The 16,950-nt window shown below is 35.4% G+C and overlaps 1 protein-coding gene across 1 annotated transcript in view; it reads left to right on the top strand.

The window, feature by feature from the left end:
• LOC134844914 (muscle M-line assembly protein unc-89-like) overlaps window positions 1–16,950 on the top strand; it is a 72,673-nt gene that overhangs the window by 36,773 nt on the left and 18,950 nt on the right. The window contains exons 13-20 of the mRNA XM_063861741.1: window positions 780–886; window positions 1,458–1,488; window positions 1,958–2,137; window positions 9,687–9,854; window positions 10,041–10,155; window positions 10,250–10,588; window positions 10,785–11,069; window positions 11,865–12,400. Coding sequence (XP_063717811.1) covers window positions 780–886; window positions 1,458–1,488; window positions 1,958–2,137; window positions 9,687–9,854; window positions 10,041–10,155; window positions 10,250–10,588; window positions 10,785–11,069; window positions 11,865–12,400 — 1,761 coding nt within the window. The remainder of the gene's footprint in view (window positions 1–779; window positions 887–1,457; window positions 1,489–1,957; window positions 2,138–9,686; window positions 9,855–10,040; window positions 10,156–10,249; window positions 10,589–10,784; window positions 11,070–11,864; window positions 12,401–16,950) is intronic.

The following is a 16,950-nucleotide window of genomic DNA, read 5'->3' as shown; positions in this document are numbered from 1 at the left end:
GAGCGTGTATGCTTTTAATAGCTTATGTAAGCAATTTTTAAGCAATGAAAATTTAATTGTACTCCACTAAAAGTAGTTCTTGAGTTTTTTTAGCGCATTTTTGTAAACATAGGTTAAAAATCTCTGTGCAAAAAAATTATGAATCAATTTTTAAAAAAAATTGTTGTACATTTTGTACATTTTCACGTGAATTTTCTTCAAAAACCGTTTTTCGGAATGGCTTTTTTCTATGTATTTCAAGTATGCCCAAGTTCTTTTTTTGTTCAGATCTTTTTATCACACCATGCGGAAAAAACGACACTAATTTAAAAAAAATGGTGCTACTTGCACAGTAACCGGCTATCCTTGTTTGTATTTACATTCAGCTGTCTGTCAGTTTTTGGTCTTAGTATCAGTTAGAAGATACTTATTTGTCACTTTCTTTGCATTCCTTCACTAAACACAACTGTTCGTATCAGGACGAATTCCTGAAAGCCTTTTTAAGTCACAGGTTTACGAAGGATTAAATTGTGTAATTATTCGAAATATAACTTGGATTACACTTATGAACTATGAAGATTTAGTGATAGCGTGTTTGGCAATCTGTTTCAATTCGTGGCCTCAAATAGTCAAATTATTAATGACTTCAAAACTTTGTGGCTCTCAAATTTTGATCAAGAGTTCGTGATGAGCAGCCATTTTAGAGGTGTTTTCTCTCGAATTCAGATAGTTGCGTGAGCTTTTTTCTTTACTTCATGTGATTCCTTGTGTCATTTATTTTTTGAGTTGTGGTGATTCAGGTGGACGAGTTGGTTCTCTTTTTGACGGATGTCAGAAACGACTACGCTATTCTGGAGAGCAGGCGCAATGAAAAGATCGGCGAGTTAAGGAAACAGCGATTTGAAATGTGAGTGTTGTTTGACTGTTGTTAAGAGTCTATTGGTGAAACTCTTATATAGGTCTTTGTTTTTCAGGAGAAAGTCTTCAAAATACTCGAATAACTGCAGATATATTAATGCATTTACGAATGCACTTAGGTAGATAGTTTGAGTTCATTTTGAATTCAGCTGCCGAAAGTTAGTTTTTTTAGAAAAAGAAAGTGTCAATCATATACTGTTCTTGAAATTGAAATAGCTTTAACCATATATATATATTTTTCTTCGAAAGTTGAAAAATGTTGAAATTGTTTCAATCAATTTTTTCTCGGTTTCATTGTTATTACGTTTTTCCAACTTTCGGTTGGCTATAATTTGGAAGTTTAAGTTAAGATTGATAAAGTTAACTTCAAAAGTATCTCAAAGCCTTATAAATTGTTTTTTTTTGTGTGTCTTGAAATTCAAAGAGGTTAAGAGCAATTATTCTTATTTGAAGTTCAATTTGACTTGCGTTTCCTTGCGTTCTTTGACTCTTTTCCAACTGTCTGTTAGCTATATTTTCTAGTCTATTTCTGTAAAACTGGTGACGATTTTGTGTTTTAGAGTTTCGCCTGATGATTTGCAGCATAGTCAAGTAAGTTTCATTTTATTTTTCACCTGTTGAAAATATCAATATTTTGGGTGCCCGCTCGACTAGCATAAAAGTATGAATATGTAAAGCTGTCAAAAAATTCATGATTTTGACAGCTTTATTTTACAGAACAATAATTGAACATTTCTGAGAGATATAACTAAACAATTGAGAAATTAAGCAATGTACAAGCAACAAATGAATTTCCTTGCCAGATGAAACCTGATCAGCCACACCCTGACCTGTAATAACTGGAAACGAACACTGATTGCCGAGCAAATTGTTAAGTCTGTGAAAAAACTGTGATTTAAATATAGTTTTTTGTGCATATTGATTTTAATTTTTTTCATTAATTGAATTTTGTGTATTTTCATGCCAGTATGTTTTCATACGATTTTTTTTTTAATTTCTTCATGCTAGTCGAGCTTTATGCTAGTAGATGTATCGTCAGTATTTTGTTTCAAATTTCTAGACTGGAAATAACCGTGTGATCGTGCCGATCAGCGACGAAGTTGAAGTGAAAATGACACAAGGAGATGTTGCCGGCTCTAAAGAAGCGTTTCAAAAACTCATTATAATGAGCAAAGAAGTGGTGGAATCTTCAAATGGTGCCGTGAATAGTCTTGAAAATGAGCAGGACGCAAAGTTCAAAGTAGGTTTTTACGATGTTTCCATTTTTTTTGTGAGGCAGCTCTCAGAAAAAGCGTTTGAATGAATGATATGAAAATTTTCTGGTTTTTTGAGTTTAACTATTACCTTTGCGATTAACTGGTACTGTAATCGGGTACTGACTAGATTTTTTACCCTTAATTACCTTTTACAGACAGCCAACAGAATTCGCACGTGATATGTTACGTGCTTCATAATACTTTGAATCTCTTGACGGTTTCTTTAACTTTAGCATAGAGACCACAACGACCATGATTGTGAAGAGACAAACGTAATGGGCTCGATTCCGACTGTGCGCGATTTCAGTCATCAAATCGAAAGATTTTTTTGGAATATGAAATTGTCGGACTATTGTTTCTCCGCTATCTCTTTTTGGCAAAGCATGGACTTTTCTTTCTGATTTAAGCAATTCTTACTGTAATTTAATTTTGATTTTTTGTGTAATTCTCTTTTAATTTTTAAGAGTCGATGACCGTAGTTCACGCTCAATTTTGTTCAGGCTCAAATTAACTTTTTCGCGATTTGACTTTGATTTATTTTTAAATTCAGTTCATTTCCTTTATTAAAAGGAAGGCAAACTCTACTATCGAGCAGCGAAAGCGTAAAGGTCACGAAAACTGTGATCGAATTCTAGTTTCGAAAGTGGAATTTACTTTTCAGATTTCCCAGCGAAGTGAAAAGTTGACTTATTGATCCAGTTTTCTCCATTGGGTTAATTTTATCAAAAAAGTGCCAATCACATGCCAATTGTTCTAGAAATTCAAAGAGTTTTAAGGGCATTTGTTTTTTCTAGAATTGAAAGATGATGTTTCTTCAAAAATACGTTTTTTTTCCTGTTTGCTTGCGTTCATTGGTTCTTTTCCAGCTGTCTGTTCGCTCTGTTTTATGTTTTTGTCGTCTACCGAATTATTGACTGGTTATATGTCCTTTTCAGTTATGAATTTAAAACCGCAGATGTTGTCTGCAAATGTCTGTTGGCGTTGTGTTTTGTTTCATTTTTTGCTTAGAAGATTTCTGTGGCTTGCCTAGCGTCGGCTTGCTATATCGGCTTTGTTGCTTCATAAAATGACGTTTGAAAGGCAAAAAAAGCTTTTTCGTTCGTTTTCAACGGTCGTATACTGAAATATTGACTTGGTAGTCACAGCTTTCAGTTGCGGTTTCAATGCTTATTTAACACGACAATTGTCTTTCTCGACATATTTTTGTTTGCAAATTGAAGGTCTTTGGAGACAAACGTAATAAGGGTGAGCGTATAACCTTGGTGCTTGAAATTTTTTCATAGCTTAAACTCAGAATGTTTATTTTAAGACCAACGTTTGTCTACCCAAGTATTGTCTGCTTAGTTTGGCAAATTGACTTTTGCAATTGAGTTCATCGATATCTTAAGATGTTTTGTGTAGCTTTTTGTACACTTGCGAGAGCAAGTGTATATCAATAGGGAACTAGACTTTTATTGTGCCTTAAAAAATTCCAAGTCCCTTCCTTTTTGGCTTATGGGTACCGTCGTCTCCTTTGAATGCACCCGCATTGCGGCCAGACAGGCCTGGGGTTCGAGTTCCGGCCGGACCTTGTTTTTTTTTCAGTACGTTCCGGTAAAAATTGATGGAAATTTTTCCGGTACATTTTGAATAGTAGGATTTTCGTAACCTGTTCAATATTGTCCGCTAAGTTGCCACATCAAGGATTTTGATTGTGCTCTGAGCAAAATTCGTTGTAGTTGCAAGTGCAGATGTTGTTAATTGGAGCTTCAGGTGACTCGAAACTTTAAAAAAAAAAATTTAAAATTTTTCGGCAGAATTGGTGTTTGCTCAAAGATTGTCTGTCGGCATATATGCCACCTCACGGATTTTTCTGGGGATGTATTGTTTTATGATGGATAGATTTTTGTTATAAGTTCTTTTTTTTCGGGTTAACTTGTGTCTGATTTAAGGTTGTCGGCGTTTTTTCCTCTTCGTAAGCTTTGTTCTGTTGCTAATTTAGTATTCATTTGTCTGAATGTTTTCCTAGAATTAAATTTTATCGAGACATACGAAAGTTTATATTTGGTAGACTTATTATTTTTTTTAAAGCATTTTTCTACTTTTTTGTGTTTGTTTTGTATCGCAAATGGCGCGAAGCTCCGCTTCGTCTGTGTAGTCAATTCAAAATCAATCAACCATCAAGCGCATCTGGCGTACAGGTAACAGAAATGCTTGAGACCGCAAAGGTTTTTGATTAGAATCCGGTCGGCACCTGTATTTTTTTCGAACTAGAAATTTTCTGCTTTTGCGAACTATTTTCCTACTTTGTTTTTGTCGACTTCGTTTAGGTAGCACAGACTCTCTTTGAAATTTCAACTATCTTCATAGTTTTTGAATGCTAATTATTTAGGGCTTCACTGTCTTGCCATGTTTAATTTTCTTCAACGTAATATCTTTGTGTTTAAACGAAAGAAATTTTTCCCGTTTGAGCTTTATTACACTGGCAAAGTTTAGTAAGCGTTATTGTTATAGTACGACTAGTCTTTTTGTTTCTAACCTAAGTCACAAATATTGGTGCCACTTTTGGTTGCACCTTTACGGCTTTTTGACAGCATGAGCCTTGACATTCGAATAGTTAGAAGTTTACACAGCTGATGGATTTTTTATTCATCAAATGAGCCGAAAAAAAGCTGTTTGTTTTAAACAACATAAAACTATTAAAAACTCGGTTTCAGAAATTTTCTTATTGAATGTCTCTTGCAATTTTTGAAATGGATAATTTATACATAAAGTGGTTTTATGCTTCGCGATTTGTTGCATGCAAAGTTATTTTGGATGCCTTCAATTTGTTATAATCCAAATAATTACTTGCAAAATTGAGTCTATTTGTATTTGGTGCCCCTTTTCCTGCCTCGCATTGGCATTTTATAAGCATATATAGCTAGTTTATTTGTTACTAAAGTTCGCTGATTGTTAAGCGTTCGTGGCCGAGAGGGCAGGGCGTGATACTCCAATTCTCGATTTCGTAGGTTCGAAGCAAATACATATCAAAGTTTTACTAGTTCGAGTCTTATTTATATTTTTTCTTTCATTACTGTTTTGTTCTGGCTAGTGTTTGCGATGCGCAGCTTCGCCTCTGTGTCTTATATTTATATTCAAGCTGAAAAACCTTAAAACTTAGTGTTGTTCTATCAATTTTGAAATTTGAAAACCAATAGTGGAATTATGTTGCGAACTTGGGGTTGCGAACTTGGCCTCCAAATGTGAACACTCAAATCCTTTTAACTTACGAGGTATACGACAAATTAAATGATGTTTTGCAAGTTTGAAAAGTTAGATTCAAAAAATTTTATAAATGTTGAAATTCCCAACCCTGTAGTTGGCTAGAGTCAGGGTACTCTCAAGGGTTGCAAATCTTGCCTCCAAATGTGGCTGCTCGAATGCTTTTAGTTTCCGAGATATGACGTTTTTTTTAATACTTTTTTCAAAAGTTTTCAAACAACAGATACAAAAAAGTCGAAATATTTGAAATTTACATCTCTATAGTTAGGCGCTCTCAGTTTTTCGCAGGCGTTGCAAATCTTATTTTCAGATGTGACTGCTGAAATTTTAGTTGTTTCCAAAATTTGACTTTTTTAGGATTTTTCAAAGGTTTTCAAAACAGGGATTTAAAAGTTTCCACGAAATGGGGTTTGCACAAACTTATAGGTGGATGCTGCCAGTGTTTTCTCAGGAATTGAAAATTCTGCCTCCAAATGCATAAAATTTCCTAGATGTGATGTTTTTTGATGAACTTTTCTGCTTTGAATTTCCCAACCCTATAGTAAGGCTTTGTCAGGTGTTGTAATTTCAGGCGTTGCAAATCTTATTTTCAAATGTGACTGCTGAAGTTTTTTTAGTTTCCGAGATTTGACGTTTTTATGATTTCTCTAACGTTTTCAAATGTGAGATGAAAAATTTTTCAGAAAATTGGAATTACCCAATCCTGTAAATGGGTGCTGTCATGGTTTTCTCAGGTGTTGCAAATCTTGCCTCCAAATTTGACTGCTAAAATGTTTTAAGTTTCCTAGATTGAATTAAATATGAATTTGAAAAAATTTGAATTTTTTCTCATATGATAATCCCAACCCTAAAGTGGGATGCTCTCAGAGGTTGCAGATATCGCCTCCAAGTTTGACTGTTCATATAACTTTTGTTTCTGAGATATGAAGTATTAATGAAATTTCAAAGATTTAGATATGTCGGCAATCTGACAATTTGTTTTTGGTGGGTTGATGTCAGGTTACCAACAGCAATTGCAGATGTGGCCTCCATCCTAATATTTTGCTCATATTTTTCAAGTTTTTGAAATTGAGCTTTCTTTTGATATTCTTATTATGAAATTTTTTTGATACTACGAATTAGGAAGAAAAAAGAAATGGTTTTTTTGAAATTTACTATGCCGAGTATGTTTGGTGATTACTATGTTGATGGCAGCAAAAAATATGCGTAGGGGCTAGTGAAAATGAAGAACTTAGTTTAACAAGAATCTCATATATGAATTTAATTTATTGATTTTTCAGATGAAATCGTTTCAAACGATTTTTCAAACAATGAAAGTGCAGTTAAATGCTTATGGCCATAGTAAGGTTTAGTTTTTAAATAGAAGGCGTTGTTAGATGCACCGTCTATTGTTTTGGTTGCATTCAATTTTTTCATGTGCTATAAATAGCAGTTTTCACGGTCATGAACCTGTTCAAAGCCCCGGGGGTGTGTTACACGCTAGTAATTTTTAAAACTTTAATGAAGTTTTTTCAAAAACATTGAAGTTTTTTTCAAAAATATTGAAGTTTTTTTCTGTTTTTATTGTACTCGGAATTGTTACGTTTGCGATTATTGTGCTCGAGTCTAGCAAGCGTTATTGTTTTGGAACATAGACTGATTCTTTTCCTTATTTTTTCAACCATTTTTTCAAATCTGCTTTTTCGTCAATTAAGACATAATTTGAGCTTGTTTGCATTTCAAATACCCGTTCTATCTAATGTGTTTTTTTTTGTGTGTGAATAAATTCAAACTTCTACGCGTCCTTGGTCAACTTAACCTTGAGGTAACGAATATTCCTGGGACGGCAAAGGCACTGGGTTCGAATCTGACCAGGACCTGTTTTTGTTTTCAAAGGGTAAATATTCTGTTTCCAAATTTTCGACCAATTATTTGTCTGCTTATCAGTTGTCTGCTTAATTGTCAAATCTTGTAATCGTTTTTTTTTTGCTGCGAGCATTCATTAATGTTGCTTTTAGTGTTTGATTTACTCCGACAATTTGTAATTTTTTTTACCTTTTTAAAATTCTGGCCCTCTTCGTATTTCCTTCTTTGTTTTTTTGCTTTGCTTTAAAAAATTCCTCGTTCCAAATTGTTTCGGCCGAATTTTTATCGGCCTTATGACGTAATATTGGGTCTTTTCAAGGGAAACACAACTTGAACTTTACCCTCCGCAATTTTCTTGTTGGTTTTATGTTTACCAATCTGTTTGTTGAAAATTCCCTTCTTTATTGTGGAAAAGTATTTCCAAATTCATTGCAAAAAATTCAGTTTTTGTCAAACTTCTACTGATTTTCAGAAAATGGTATCAATTGAAAGACCGCCTACTCCCCTCTGTGCCTGTATACTCCCCTAGAGTCTCTTTTTACTTGAGGCCTCTCAGCCTTCGAAGAAGTCTGTGGGGTAATTAATATTTGACCCATATTTTTGATTTGACCCATTTTTCGAAAAAAAGCCCTCTTAAATCTGTGTTTTTGGTTTCAATGAATAGAACAGTTTCAAGAAACTCCCTGCAGTATGAGTGGCTGTGCCCAAATTAGTTTACACATAAGATTATTTTTTGAATGATTTTTGACCATTTATCGAACTTCTTGAATATTCTCGAAAACGACCCTGCCATATTTCAATTCAAAAACGGGATGTGGGAAGCTTATTTGCTTATGTTACTACTCAAAATTTTTCTGACACCAAAAATTCTGGCCCTCTGAAAAGCCAAAATTTTGATTTTTTGACCGTTTTCGTTTAAATTTTTTGTTATTTCTCGAGAACTACCCTCTCAAATCTGATATTTTGGGTTCAATTGAAACTACAGGTTAAGTGAATCCTTCTGCCTCAGCGGTTACGCTCTATTATTTCACACAAAAAGCTATGATTCTCGGAAATGTCAAGTTTTTGGTTAGTTGATAGTTTTTTTGGACTTTTCTCGATAACTGTCCTGCCAAATCTGATATCATAAGCTTAATCAAAACAACAGATAATTAAAAGCCTATTTTTATAACTGGTTATGCCCAGTTTGTTTAATGAACAAGGTATTGCCTTAAACGTGTCGAAGCTTTCATACTTTGACAGTTTTCTGCAAACTGTTTGACTTCACGCGAAAACTACGGTGCCAATTCTCAGGTTGTCTTCAATCGAGAAACCCGGTTTTGGGACTCTTCTCTGATTAAGAGGCCACAGTCTGCTCTTTGCAGGAAAGTTCACTGGTTTTTGAAATCGTTTTGACCGTTTTTTTAAAACTCGAACGTTTTTCAGAATCTTTTTGAAAATTTAACCATCAAATCTGAAGTGGAAAGTTTCACTGAGAGAACCGGTTGTGACAATGGTTCCCGCAGAAGCGGCAGCCCAGAAGTTTTTTCTATAAAAAATAATCTCCCTGGAAAAATTGATTGTCCAAAATTTTATTCTCCCACTTATTTTATTAGAGAAACAGCAAAGGTTTTGGGCAAAGTCCAATTTTTGAAATCAAATTTTTCATGCCGCATCAGTATGGCAAGTTCATTGAATAGCATACACATCTACAGCTGTTGTTTTTGAACTAGACATACGAAAATTTTGGTTCACTTTTTTTCAACTTACGAATTTTTTTTTCGACTGGTTCCTTTTTGTGTTGTATTGCAAGTTGGAACTAGTTCTAAACTAGTATTTATAAATCAATTATGTTATTGATTAATATTAAAATTTATTTACCTCATCTGAAATTACTCTATGAGTACAGGCAAAGGTCATAACTCAAAGTGGTGCGAAGCTCCGCTTTGCTTCTGTGTGTAAATGTATTTTTTTAAGTATTTTGTTTTTTTTTTGTTTTTTTTTTCAGGAAAAGTCCTAAAACTTGGGATTAACCGTAGTACTATCTCCCCCACTGACCTTCATAAGTATCTTCCCCTAGCAGCGTTTCAATTTTTGAAATTGATTTCGTATTAAATATTCATTTCAAACAAAAGCGTACAAGAGTCTAACAAGAGTAGACTGCTTGAGAAAACGTTTCAAAGGGAATACCTATTTTATACTATTAATGTATCAAATTATCTGATTTCCCAGCGAAATAAAAAAGTTTGTCTAGTGATCAATTTTTCTCAATACTGAAGTATTGTCCGGTTAGTTATCGCTTTCAGCAATGAATTTAAAAGAGCAATTTTTTTCTGCAAATTGAATCTCACTCGTTGAATTTTCATTATTTATCGCAATAAAGTTGGCTGCAAAAAAGGTTGGCTGCCTATCGAGTGGTGTCTCTGATTCTAATACAAGATTTGAATAATTGTTTTTGTTTTTCAGAATGGATTGAAGGAGTTGCTGATGATAGACAGCGAGTGTCAAAGCAGATGCTTTTCGGCAATTGATTCCAAGACCCTTTTCGATGTGGCGCCTTTCAAAGAAGACTCCTCGAAGTGCATGGAAGAATTGGAAAAAGCAATTAGCGATGTCTTCAAACTGAGACAACAGGTGAAATTGGAGACCAAGTAGTAAATTAAGATCAAGCCAGCTAATTAATAACTAGATTGGGGAGCTGTTCATTTGGTTAACTAACAAATTTTAGCCAAGCTGTTTTTTTCTGTCTCTATTAAGGGGGATAGGATTCACAAGTCCGTTACTGTGGTGGTAAATGTATTTAACTTTTTGTTATTGTAGGATACTTCGGGGTATCTCGCAGATCCCATTGACGTCGAAATCCTGTTTGATCGAATCAGGGTGCAACGGCAAAGATTGCTGCTGGATATCAAGGCTTTTCTCGGGGCGTTGCAAGGTAGGCTGAAGCAGTTAGAAATTTCATAATTAAATCGAATAAGTAGTAAATGTTAGTTAAAAGCGCTCAAACTTCTTAAATTATTCTACTGTAGATTGGCTGGAGAAGCGAAAGAGCCCAGAGTTTATTCAGCCACTGTCTGACCTGAATGTTCAAGAAGGCGAGCAGATTGAGTTTATCTGCAAATTGGACACCTCGGCTAAAAACGCCCTAAACGAAGAGATCATATCAGTTGAGTGGCAGGTAAACAATTTGAAGATCATCGATGGTCCCCAGAACAGAGTTCTAAGAGAACTAGATGGAACAAATAGACTGATTGTTCCGGACGCTCGAATTGATGACTCGGGAATATTCCATTGCATAGCAAAGAACAATGTCACTCAGGATTCTACGGTGACCTCGTGCAAACTGGTCGTGTTTCCGATTCAGCCAGGTTAGCATTCGGGTTAAATGGATTCGGACTAACTGATAACTTCATTTTAACATCATTTATATCAGAAAGTTTTGGCGTCCTTACTTCTGCAAGGTGCATACTGTATTGTGAGTTAGGTATTTTGAACATTTTAAACGGAAGAGCTGTGAGAACAGTTTGCTTTGAACATATATAGATTTTGATTTCGTTACCTTAGATGGAGAGCCTCCAATTATCTTGGCTGAGCTTGACAACCAGACAGTCACTTCTGGATCGCAACTGAGACTAAAGTGCAACATATCTGGGGATCCGGAACCAGTCGTCCGGTGGTACCTGGAGAATCGCCAGTTGATCAGTGGGAAAGAGTGTCGCATTGTACAGGGAAGTGGCTACTGTGAGCTTATAGTCGACTCAGTGCATAAAGAGCAAGAAGGAAGATTGGCTGTCGAAGCCGAAAATGAATTCGGCAAAGCACATTCCGTGTGTTTTTTGACAGTCCAAGGTAATTCTGAGGTCACACAATTATTGCAGTATTAATCGGGTTTTTCTTTTTTGCTGGCGGTTTAGGAGGAAGTATCGTTGAAAGTGTGAATATAGGCCTCAAGGACTAAATTGCTGAATTTAGGATTGAAGAAACAAAAGTCCACTTGCTTAAATTTAACAATGATAGGAGTCTGGTGATTTAAAAAATTTGAACATCTTATTTTTTCAGCTAAGGAAAACTTGTTAAAATCTTCAACTCGAATATCCTTGAAAGGGCCTTAATATGATAAACCACTCGAACCCATTATGTACCTCTCAGGCGTTCATGTATGTTACTTGATTTTGCTTCTGTGACTGGAACAGCTAGGAGTAGATATAGGAGAAAACACTCCGCTTTTTCTGTTACATAGAATCCGTTATATGTCTTCTTAGCTACACGACCGATAGGACCATTCTGCAAATATGTTTTTTGTTCGAATTAATTTCAAATAAGCAACGCTTGAGTTATAATACGAGTAAATTTTTGTCTAATGCAAGTCGCTCACTTTTTATTTAAAATTTTCTGGTTTGGTTTCTGTCTTTGTGTATGATTAAGTTTTGGGCTTCTGTTTGGCAATTTCAAATAGAATGATCTATTGCAGTGAATTGAATCGCTTTCATTGTTGCCTATTACTTAGTAGTCTTGGATGTGCGAAGGAAGAATGATTAAGTGTCAGTGCTTGTTCGAAAACTTTGGTTACCTATTAAGCAGCGATTTCGATGCCCCTTTCGGTATTAAAAGCTCATTTGAATCTAGTTTTCAAATCTGCTTCAGAACCGAGACCCGCTAAGCAGCTTGATCAGAGTCAAGCTCGGTTTGACGGAAGAGGAAGCAACCGAAGCAGTCGTTACAACCTTCACGAATACGAAGAGACGGTTGATGTGTATCAGAACTCGTCTAAATTCAAACAGACGAACGTGCAGCAAAACAATTTTGTGGCATACCAGGGGGCGAGGCGAAACATAGCCGAAACTGATCTGGACGCTCAAAGTGGAATTAATCCAAAGAAAGTGATGCCTAAACCTGCAGTGGTTGAAGAGGATATTGAAGTTATTCAAAGAGACAAACCGACGGAATCGGCGCCGCTGGAGCAACAATTGTACGACACTCCTGAGAGGGAAAGTCAGAAGCAATCTCCGCGGCCCATTGTCGTAGCTCCTCGAATTGTGAGCCAGCTGAGCCGAGTTGCAGTTGTGTCTGGCGATGAAATTGAAATGAGATGCACAATTGAAGGCCATCCGCCTCCCCTGGTTAAGTGGTACAAGGACTCGAAACTGTTGAGACCGGGTGGCCGGGTCAAAATATCCGAGGTAAGTTGTCTGGCTGAAAGATGTAATAGTAATAAAGAAGAAGTTGGTAGAAATAATTTATCTCTCCCACTTGAAAAAACATATAATTAATTATAAAGCCAAAGAATCTGAGATTTGGAGAAGACAGTCAACAGGATCCTAGGAGGTATAAATCAGGTGTTTTTTAAAATATTTTCGTCACACCACTTGGCGCATACTGTTGTTCAGATCTACATAGCTGTTAAAACTTATAAGGTGATGGGTTAGATAAAAATTCTTTTTTTTGTTTATTTTTTTGAATGATTTCATTGTTTTGCGCGATGGGGTTTTGGACGGTAATTTTTTCCGCAAACATCGTGAACGTCGGAGCTGTCCTGCCTCATTATACCACAATTTGCCTCATTCATTACGCTTGCGATTATTGAGCGTTATCAAATCGGAATGTAGATTTTTTTCGGGTTAACAACTAGTTTAAGAAACTCAGCTGAATCACGATGAAGCTGACTTGCTCAATTTCACTAATAGGTTACTACAAAATCAGTTTTTTTTCGGTTTAACTAGTGTCTGCTTTGTTTTTTTTGGATCCACTATTGTCAGCTTTGTTTTCGCTTCGTAATTTTTGTTCAGTCGCTAATTTGAGTTTCAACTGTCTTGCTTGGCATGTTTGCCCAGAATTTCTGTTTGATAAAAACAGGTATTAGAAAGGGTATGGAATCGGTTTTTTGTTTCATTTTTTTGAGAAGCTTCGAAATTTTTTATCACTTTTTGCAAAAAAAAACTTAGTTTGATCTCAGAAACCCTGTTACCGATTTTCAAAAGAGGGGGTATCCATCGAAAGACCGCCTACATTTTTGTGTGTCTGCATACTCCCGTGGTCTCTTTTTGCTTTAACTTTTTCTCTACAGCGTTCGAAAAAGTCTGTGGGGATTATTTGAAAGTTATTTTATTTTCGTTTTTGTTCGATTCTAATGATAAACGAATTTGAAAAGCTCACCTCCATAAGCGGCTATACCCAAAATGTTTCTACAAAAAAAATTTTGGCGCTCGAAATAGTCAAATTTTTGATTTTTAACCGTTTTTTGAATCTTTAATTTTCTCGAAAATTAACCTGAGGTTGTCGGTTCAATGGTAGTTGACGGGTAGCGCGAAGCTCCCCTGCTTTAGCGGCCTCACAAGTTTTCTTACACAAAAAGCTAGCGTCCTCGGAAAAGTCAGGTTTTTGAGCGTTTTTTTCTCAATATTATGAATTTCACCAAAAAAAACCTCCTATATCTGAGATTTTGGGTTCAATCCAAAGAACGATTTATGAGAAGCTCCTTTGCATACGCGACCAATCACGCCCAAGTTTTGTGTCAAAAAACTTGGGCGTGATTGGTCGCGTATGCAAAGGAGCTTCTCATAAATCGTTCTTTGGATTGACACGGGTTCAATCGAAATTGCCGGTTGCGTGATTTTCTTCTGCAGAAGTGGCTACTACCAATTTTTCTTCAAACAAAAAGCTTTGATTCTAGGAAATGTTACTTTTCGGATTGGTTGACCGTTTTTTTACTTTTCTCGATAACTATCCTGCTAAATATGATATCATAAGTCAAATTGACACGACAGGTTGTTGGAAGCTGTTTTAAATAATTTGCTACACTCAGTTATCATACGAATAAAATCGTGGCATTCAAACTAGTGAAACTTTGACTGTTTTTGGAAGTTTGTTTACTCTACTCAAAAATTACCGTGCCAATTATAAGGTTAAATTTCCAATCGAGAAACTTGTTTATGGGAATTTTTCTATTGTACCGGCAACGACTTGCTTTTAGTAGAAAAAAATTACGGATTTCTGAAAGTCAAGTTTTTGAACTTTGACAGTTTTTGTAGAAACTTTTTGAATTTTCCTAAACTATCCTATCAAATCTTAGATGGAAGTTTCAATCGAAAGCCGGCTCGCGAATTTTTCCAGCAGAAGCGGTTACTCCTTACTTTTTTATATGCGAAAAATTATGTCCTTAGGAAGATTCCAAAGTCTCAAAAATTTTCTCTCTTTCCACTTACTTTATCAGGGAAACAAATAAGGTTTGGGGCAAAGTCCAATTTTTGAAATTATTAATTTCGTACCGCATCAGTATAACAAATTCAAAAAATATCAAACACGTACCTCCAGCTTTATCTGGGCCCTAGGTTACCTTCAGTTCCTTATTTGCAAATAGGTTTCGAAAGCAAATGCACCCTAGACCTTTTCAGCTTAGTATAAATTTGAAATTTGAGAATATTACTCACTAGTTCTTTTTTTAGTCACTACTTCAGAATATTAGTCACTAGTTGCGACCAGTGGAAGTGGGGAGGAACTTTGTCTTCGAGTGGGTTTTGAAAGTATTTTTTACTTTATTTGTACGCAAAAGTAGTTTCTGCAAATAATTATCAGAATGGGTCATACAATATATCAAATTGAAGCCCTTCACGTCTTTAATTGAAAGACTTTTAAAAAATTATGCAAAGTTTTATCTGTCGAAGAAATCTGGCTTCATAACTGGTTTTTACTTTGCGCAAGCCAATAATTGTTGTAATTGGCAAAGCGACTGTTTTTTTCTAACTCGCAAAAGCAAGCTCTCCGTTTTGACCTTTCTTACTGCAGAGTAATGGCAGTTTAATAGAATGTGTGGTCCACTCTATCACTGACTGTTTCGTATAATTAGTATTTCGTGGTCAATCGAAGATTCTTTTCATATTCAAGAAAAGCTGTAAAAAGTCTATAGCTGGTAGTGATCTTTTTTGGTTAATTTTGCTGAAGGCTCATTCATTTGTGTTTTGTCTATTGCGGTGAGTATTGTTTGAAAAAGAAAAGCGATCACTTAAAAGGTAAAAAGAAACGCAGTTGTACTTTGATCGTTCATGTTTTTTTCTTGAAACAATAAGTACAAGCCCAGACAATTAATTTCATCCGTTCTCAATCCTTCTTCGAGTAGAGGAAACGCGTCTGCTGTGCAAATTTTGTGAGAAGGATGGCCGTGAAAATAAAGGTTGATGATCGATGATGAAGGTTAGAAAGGTCGTCACAACTCAAATTCTTGCACGTATGTATATTTTATGTAGTCATCACCCGACTAGTGCTTACTATATAAACTGTTAACAAAGTTCAAGACTTCTGTTCTCCTTGCTTGATTAAGATCTATCGAGACTGTAATTTCGTCATTAATTGGTCTGACAACTTAGAGAATAATGTTTGGCGATTGTTCTTAAAACTATTTAACCTATTCTCAATCTCAATGGATATCAAAAAACGTTGGCAGTGATATATATCTACTAAGTTTTGTGTTTTACATTTGGTTGAGCAAGTTTCTTGTAATCGGGAGCTAAACGTTTCTCCCGTAAAAACAAATCTGGAGTTGAAATTGGAGTTGCTCTATTATTTTACCTTAGAAATTCCGAGACTCCTTTTTACTTGGTAACGCCGTTGTCTCTGCACCCTTAGGTCAAGTTGAGATTTTTTCAAAAAACCAGTCAATTTTTTTTTCTATTTACTTGCGTACATTGATTCTTTTCTAACTGTCTGTTGGCTATTTTTTTTCAGTATGTATAAAGTTGAAAAAATCTTTCCGGGAAAAGTTGAATTGTTGGACTTTTGTTCGTCTGCTTATTTTTTGTCGGCTTAGTAGCAGCATTGTTTTTTCTTGTGCAGTCAGCATTTTTCATCGTAGATGCAAGTGTTTTCGTTGTTTTCCTGTATTTTTTGCAATTAAAAGCCCTGACTTTGCAGGTGTTTTTTTTTCGCTTAACAGCTTTTCAAATGTTTTCGGTTTATGGGTTCTCGGTTTATATACCTTGGTTTCCGTCGCTTCTAGGGCAAAAATTGATTGTTTTTTTTTTTAAATTTAAATCAGATAGTTTGCTCACAAAGTTATTATGAAAACAACTTCTTATTACACTCTTTATTTTCGGTTCAATGGGCGTCTACCCACGCTTTGTTGGCTTAGTAGCTGAAGTGTTGAATGTAAAACCTCTCCGTTTTTTTCGTCTTTTCTATTCACTGGCTTGCAATCCTGTGCTCGAGTTGTACCGCAAGTGATGGGAAACTCCTTGTTTGGTTTTGTCCTAAATATCCATCTTATTTTTAAGGTTTTTCCAATCAAACTCAATTTTGATTGCCCAACTTCTTTCAAATTTTACTCGTATTTTTTTTTTTAAAGTTTACTTTCTAGGGATAATAATCAATTTCCTGTGAGCTGCAATTTGCATGTTTGTTAGGTTTGAGAATCTGTTGGTAATCGAAATTGGCCGCGTTCCTTGAAGGTTCTTTTTTTGGATTTTTGACATTTTCTCACAACCTACCCTCCTTAATCTAGTCTTTTGGGCTCAATGGACAGTACAGGTTGTTGGAAGCTCTTCTGCATCAGCGTTTATGCCCAATTTTTTTAAACACAAAAATCCTCTGAAAGTGGTCCTCGGATCATTTTTTGACCGTTTTGTGAGGTTTTTTCTGCTGGGCGGCAAAAATTTTTCGAGATTTTCTTAGTGGACAGCAAAAAAATTGTTTTGTCATACTTCGTTTTGCTTGAAGCTCCACTGCATTAGCGGCTAAACCT

The sequence above is a fragment of the Symsagittifera roscoffensis genome, chromosome 4 (genome assembly GCF_963678635.1).
Source record: "Symsagittifera roscoffensis chromosome 4, txSymRosc1.1, whole genome shotgun sequence".
NCBI lineage: Eukaryota > Metazoa > Xenacoelomorpha > Acoela > Convolutidae > Symsagittifera > Symsagittifera roscoffensis.
Note: the sequence above shows the minus strand (reverse complement) of the source record. Positions and strands in the feature narration are given on the sequence as shown.